Consider the following 6692-nt stretch of genomic DNA (forward strand, 5'->3'; position numbering starts at 1 on the left):
GTGTGTGTGTGCGTGTGTGCGTGTGTGTGTATGTGTGCGTGTGTGCGTGTGTGTGTGTGTGTGTGTGTGTGTGTGTGTGTGTGTGTGTGTGTGTGTGTGTGTGTGTGTGTGTGTGTGTGTGTGTGTGTGTGTGCGTGAGTGTGTGTGTGTCTTGCTGCATGTCAAGCCCTGCCTGCTTCAAACAACCATCTCATTTGCAGCCGCTGCTGCGCGTGTACAATCGATTTTATGTGAGCAGTCGTGGCGATGATACGGTGGTGCTTGGCATTGGGACGGTGACAACTGACACAGCAGCGCACGACGTGAACCCTGGCGACCGGTGGGTGGTTTTGTGTGTGTGTGTGTGTGTGTGTGTGTGTGTGTGTGTGTGTGTGTGTGTGTGTGTGTGTGTGTGTCTGTGTGTGTCTGTGTGTGTCTGTGTGTGTGTGTGTGTGTGTGTCTGTGTCTGTGTGTGTCTGTGTTCACTACTTTCAGTTCTTGCGCTCACCACCCATCGTGTCACAACCGACCATCCCACCACCGCCCCACACAGTCTGCTGCAAGGGCAGGATGCCACGTGCACGTCTGATGTTGCTGTCATCGTGTCGCTCCCGCCGCTGAAATACAGCGCTCTCGCAGCAGACGCGGTGAGCCTTGACGTTTCGTGAATGGATGGATGGTTTGTTGGTTGGTTGGTTGGTTCGTTGGATGGATGGCTCTCGTCGTGTTGAGTGTGTCGCTTGCTGTGAAAGCAATTAGGGGGGGAGGGTTGTTGTTGTGCAAAGCTGAGGACTGTTTGGCTGCTAGTCATGCGTCTGTTATCAAGGCAGATGACACACACTCTCTCGCACACTCTCTCACTGACTCACTGACTCACTCACTGACTCACTGACTCACTCACTCACTCACTCACACACACGCACTCACTCACTTGCTCAACTCGCGCATGCGGCCACGGCGTCATGATGATGGCAGTCGTTTGCAACGCCGACCAAAGCCCCTCCCGCCCGCCGCGCAGGACACATTGCACCCAGACCACCACCGGCACCGTCATCATCAATATCATCGCATGCAACAGCAGCGGCTGCTGCCAGTGGTGGCGATGATGATGGCAGTGATATGGAACCTGTCGTGCTGGAGGTGAGCAGAAGGGGGAGGGGAGGGGTGTGTGATTGCGAGACAGAGGTAGTGGTTGGTGTCGCTTGAAAACACGCACACACATGCACACACACACACACACACACACACATATGCACACACATGCACATGCACACGCACACATGCACATATGCACACGCATACACAATACACTCACGTGCGCAACACAACACGCATGTACACAAACCAATACCCCCTTTTTCTCACAACCAATCACCCTCTCCTCTGCCTTTGCCAATGTCAGGTTGACTTCAACACGGTGCACATGAGCGGTGATGGTGGCGGTGGTGGTGATGGCACAGCGTCCCCTCGTCCAGGGTCGTTCACACCGTCACTGTCATCATCGTCCTCGTCATCTGTCTTCCTCTCCCGCTCACGCACGAACAGCACCATCAATGGCAGCAGTGCAAAGGGCAATGGCACCAGCAGCAAGCAGCGCACATCCCACCATCGCACCACAACAGCACCAACATCACCATCCACACCCCTCTCGCCAACCCACTCCCAGTCGCTGCTTCATCGCTTTGACTTTACCGTTCTCCCGCCAATACCGCCGCCACCGCACATCACAGCTCGCGATCTTGCATCAGGCGCCGTCGGTGGGTGGTGGAGTGGAGAGCATAACCGGAAAGGCGTTGGTTGATTGCTCGTGGCATACTCTATTCTTTTGTGCATGTGGGAGGGTGTGTGAGTCTGAGAGTGCATGTGTGTGTGACCACGTCTGTGTGTGTGTGACCACGTCTGTGTGTGTGTGTGTGTGTGTGTGTGTGTGTGTGTCTATGTCTGTGCTACGCAGTTACGTACGTGTGCTCCTGTCAACGTTACGTCACTCGTTCCCCCCTCCTCCAACTCACCGCCTCTATTGTTGGCCCTCCGTCTTGCTCCACGCTTCAGTTTATCAGGAGGATGTTGCGGATTACGTCTCCAGCCCATACAAGGTGATCCTATGTTACCAATTCAATTGCCTGCAGGCATAACTTGAACATGCGTTGCATTCAAACGCTCAAACCGGTTCGCAAGGCTCCAGCTTTCAACATCCCACTTTTACATCACCAGCATACGCACCTGTGTGCATGGGACTTGCACACACACATGCACACATACGAATGCATCCACACTTACACACACATACACACAAACAAACAAACAAACAAACAAACAAACAAACAAACAAACAAACAAACAAACAAACAAACAAACAACTAAACACACCATCCCCTTGTCCATGCGACCGCCAGACCGCGGACATGAAGTTGGCATACACGCCAGTCATGTTTTCCTCCCCCGCCATCAAGCTGGACACAACAGCAAAGTACCAGGTCAGTGGTTGTCTGCCTGTGTGTCTGTGTGTGTGTGTGTGTGCGTGTGTGTGTGTGTGTGTCTGTGTCTGTGTCTGTGTGTCTCTGTGTGTGTGTCTGTGTGTGTCTGTGTGTGTCTGTGTGTGTGTGTGTGTGTTACCCTCCTCATGCCGCAGTCCTCTGTGCTCACTTCACACACCCAATGCCACCACCACCACCACCATCCCCGCCACCATATGCGCCGAAGGCTCTTCGAGTCGGGTCTTCGTCGTCGCCATCAACAGCAACAGCAACGGTAGCAACAGCGGCGCTCAACGGGTCATACGTTGCCGAGACACCAACCGCGTCCACGAGCACGCCTCCTCCAACCACCATTTCCACGTCGCAGACGCACCAGACGCCACAAGCACCTGCTGTTGGGAAGAGTGGTGAAAAGAGGGCTGGGAGTGCTGTTGCAAGTGCTGGCGCGGGCCAGGCACGCGGCGCAAGTCGACCCGTCCGCCTTGCGCCATCACAGGCAGCAGCAGTAGCAACAGGGACAACAACAACGTCAACACCTGGTATGGCGTCACAGCCACAACAGCCGGCAGTCTCAAGTGCGAGCAAGCGCCCTGTGCGTCGCGCACCGGCACAGACGTCGCTTGCAACCGCCATCACAGCCACACCCACCACACCATCATCAACAACACCAGCAGCAACAACACCAGCAGCAATAGTGCAGCAGGGCGGCGTGGTGGAGAGAAAGGCGCCTGCTCCTGCCGCTGCTGCGATGATGGAGACGCATGTGGATGCAATCCCTCCCTCCTCCCAACACCAACAACAACAACAACAACAACACCACCACCACCACCACCAACAACAACAACAACAACAACAACAACAACAACAACAACAACAACAACAACAACGGAGTTCGTTGCTTTGTCGTCGTCGCTCGAGCGGCAGCACCATTGCGTCATCGCCAGCAGCAACGTCGCCGCTCGCAACGCCAATGTCTTCCAAACCAACAACGCCGCAGCAGCAACGACGCCGACCCAGCAACGCGCCGTTCACACCCACAACACCGCAAGGACAACAGCAACAGCAACAGCAGCAGCAAGGGGAGGGACAACACCACCCTACTGCAGCAACAGCAACCGCAGCAGCAGCAGCGGCAGGACAGCGCCGCAAGAAGAAGGCGAGACTGTCCAGCAGCACTGACTTTCGACGGCGCCTTGCAAGTGACACCAGCAGCGGACACAACAGCCGGCGCTCGTCACGGTTGCTTGCAAGCATTCATCCCGACGACAGTGGCGGTGGTGACGGCGCCGGTACTGGTGTTGGCAAGGATGACGGGTCTGCACGTCGTCTGTCTGCTGCACTTCAGCGACGTCCATCATCGCCAATGTCACGCGCGTTGCTTGCAAGCAGGCACGAGGCAAAGCAACTCGCACGCAGCCATGGTGCTGATGGCAGGGGTGGTACAAGTAGCAGAGGGAGCAGTGCCTACGATCGAGATGAAGGTGATGACGGTGTTGCGCTGAGTGCCGGTGCGAGGGGTGTGCACTCACCACAACAGCACAATGGCGACATTGGCGACAACTCGGCAGACAGCGACGGAGCCGAGAGCGATGTGGTGTATGGGTTTGGCTTCGGTGATGGCGTCGACAACGATGATGACGTGAACATGGGTGCCGATGACAGCAGCAGGCGCGGAAGTGTGAGTCTGGCAGCAGCAGCAACAGCAGCAGACAAGAACACGAAGCCCCATCAAGGCGGTCGAAGTGGTGCATCTACACCCGTCTACACCAACAACAGCAACATGACAGCCAGTGGTGGCGGTGGAAAACAGAAGCCGTGGGTGCGGCTGCCGCCCGACGTTGGCGTTGATGTTGACCTTGGTAGCCGACCAGGCACACCAGAGCCGTCGCGTCGTCATGGCAGCGGCGTTGGCGGTATCAACAAGGCCCCGTATGAGTATGGCTTTGCCGGCTTTGATGACATCCATTTGCCCGTCATTCGTCGCAGTCCAGAAGCGCACGGTAATTTGGGAGAGGTGGGGGGGGGGGGGAGGGCTAATGAACAAGACCATGTGTGTGTGTGTGTGTGTGTGTGTGTGTGTGTGTGTGTGTGTGTGTGTGTGTGTGTGTGTGTGTGTGTGTGTGTGTGTGTGTGTGTGTGTGTGTGCATGTCTGAAGGGCTTGTTTTGAAAGCTGTTGCTGACGCGGATGACTGACACCTCTTTTCTCCCCACCAATCATACACACACACACGCACGCACATGCACACACCGCCAACAACAACAACGTGCAGACACGGGGTCGCTTGTTGAACTGCCCGAGGACCGCGTTCGAAATGCTCTTGAGAAGCAACCGAGCGAGCGAACAGACGATGACGTCACCGCGCTGATGCAAGAAATGGCGCGCCTATCCGCGTTTGCGTTTTTGCCGCATTCTGCCCAGCGCGCGTTTTGCCAGCACCTCGGCTTCCGCGAGTACTGCGAGGACGGCGCTGTGGTGGTGATGGGCGACGACGCGAGCGGGGCGTGGTGGGTGGTTCTGAGTGGCGCTGTGATGGTGTGTCAGGGCGAGGAGGCAGCGAGACACGGCCTAGGACGCATTGTTCGGGAGGGCCAGGCGTTTGGCGTGGACACGGGCACACCAGGTATGTACGCCCGCGTGGGGGCGGGGGAGAGGGCGAGGGAGAGGGAGAGGGCTGGTGTTGCTTAATGTGTTGTTGTTGTTTAAGTTGTTGCTGTTGTTGCTGCTGCTGCTGCTGCTGCTGCTATGGCTGTTATGTGTTTGCCACAACACAACATCACGCACATACACAATCAGATACGCACACGCGCTCGCACAAACAAACAAACACACTCACACATACCACCTGCCTCCACCATCATCATGCCACCATGACAGAGCGTGGGGAGCTGGTGGTGACGGGCACAGTCAACTGCCAGCTGATCACGGTGACGGCGGACGTGTACAGTGCAGCCATGGCCAAGGGCTCGCTCTCCACACGCGAGATCACCTCCAATGGACAGGTGGTGCTCGTCACGGAGCAACGCACGCGCACGCTGCGAGGGAAGGACAGCGGGAAGGGTGGTGCGATGGGTCACGGGGGTTCACGCGCCAGGAAGGACAGCAGCGTGGATGGCGGTGGCGACACGAGTGGGGACCACGATGACGAGGCGAAGAACGTGCACGCGCGACGTGTGAAGTACAGTGTGATCATCAAAGGAGCACCAAAGCACTTGGTGGCGGTGCTGTTTGAACGGAATGACCGCCACGGCAGACACCAGGAGCGCGAATATCGAGACATCTTCCTTCTCACCTACCGCACTTTCGTCGAGGCCACCAGGTGTTAACGTGTATGTGTGTGTGTTGGTGTGTGTGTGTGTGTGCGTATGTATGTGTGTGTCTGTGTATGTGTTGTGTGTCTGTGTGTGTGTTGTGCGTGTGCGTGTGTGTTTGAGGGTTTTGTGTCTGTGTTGCGTGTGCTTGTTGTCTTCGTGCGTTGCGTGGGTGCCCATGTCTGACCACCTGTTGAATGCACCATCTGCCCACGTCAGGCTGCTGAATGCCGTGTCCATGTCCTTGGAGGATCCACGTGCCAGGAGTTACGCCATCGCCGTCATCACGGTTCGTCAATGGGCGCAACAGGGGGTGTGGCGTGATGTGATGGGTACGCTGTGATTGCACGTGTGACTGTTGCATGTGCACCATCTCAACTCATCCTTCCACTATTGTTCCATGTTCAACACACGCACATGCCACGCACACGCCACATAATCCGGCCGCCACCATCACAATCACCACGACCTCGCCGTTGCTTGCAGGCATGGGTTGAGCACTATTTCATTGACTTCCAAACGAGTGCACCGCTGTACCAGTTTCTGCTGGATGTGGAGGTCAAGGTGTGTTGGAATGAGTCTCAGAGACATGAAACTTGTCAACACAAGGGACTGTCATGGCGGTGGCGGTGATGGTCGTGAACACAGCTGAGTTGATGTTCGACTGGCATTCACGCAACCATACCCACGCGTTCGTGTCCCCTTCGTGCAGATGCACACGTTGTTCCATCAGGACCGCCACGCACGCGATCTCGTTGATGGCATCGCTACAATTCGGCGTGTTGTTGAAACACACGAGAAGCACAAGCACGTCATCTTCCAGCTCCCATCGTACGTGTATGCGCGTGTCTGTGCACGTGTATGTGTGTGTGTGTGTGTGTGTGTGTGTGTGTGTGTGTGTGTGTGTGTGTGGTGGTGGTGGTGGT

The 6692-nt window shown here is 56.3% G+C and overlaps 2 protein-coding genes across 2 annotated transcripts in view; both read left to right on the forward strand.

The window, feature by feature from the left end:
• Positions 1-2734, forward strand: part of PTSG_10627 (uncharacterized protein) — a gene marked incomplete at both ends in the record, with an annotated part of 3692 nt that extends 958 nt beyond the window's left edge. Inside the window, 7 exons of the mRNA XM_004988105.1 lie at positions 239-319; positions 533-626; positions 955-1119; positions 1382-1736; positions 2032-2075; positions 2376-2456; positions 2726-2734. Coding sequence (XP_004988162.1) covers positions 239-319; positions 533-626; positions 955-1119; positions 1382-1736; positions 2032-2075; positions 2376-2456; positions 2726-2734 — 829 coding nt within the window. The remainder of the gene's footprint in view (positions 1-238; positions 320-532; positions 627-954; positions 1120-1381; positions 1737-2031; positions 2076-2375; positions 2457-2725) is intronic.
• A 1140-nt stretch (positions 2735-3874) lies between these two features.
• The window catches only part of PTSG_10628 (uncharacterized protein), a gene marked incomplete at both ends in the record, with an annotated part of 5981 nt that continues 3163 nt past the window's right edge, over positions 3875-6692 (forward strand). Inside the window, 7 exons of the mRNA XM_004988106.1 lie at positions 3875-3937; positions 3994-4456; positions 4728-5078; positions 5333-5774; positions 5986-6055; positions 6253-6330; positions 6479-6597. Of these exons, the coding sequence (XP_004988163.1) occupies positions 3875-3937; positions 3994-4456; positions 4728-5078; positions 5333-5774; positions 5986-6055; positions 6253-6330; positions 6479-6597 (1586 nt within the window). The remainder of the gene's footprint in view (positions 3938-3993; positions 4457-4727; positions 5079-5332; positions 5775-5985; positions 6056-6252; positions 6331-6478; positions 6598-6692) is intronic.

This window comes from Salpingoeca rosetta (assembly GCF_000188695.1).
Source record: "Salpingoeca rosetta unplaced genomic scaffold supercont1.38, whole genome shotgun sequence".
NCBI lineage: Eukaryota > Choanoflagellata > Craspedida > Salpingoecidae > Salpingoeca > Salpingoeca rosetta.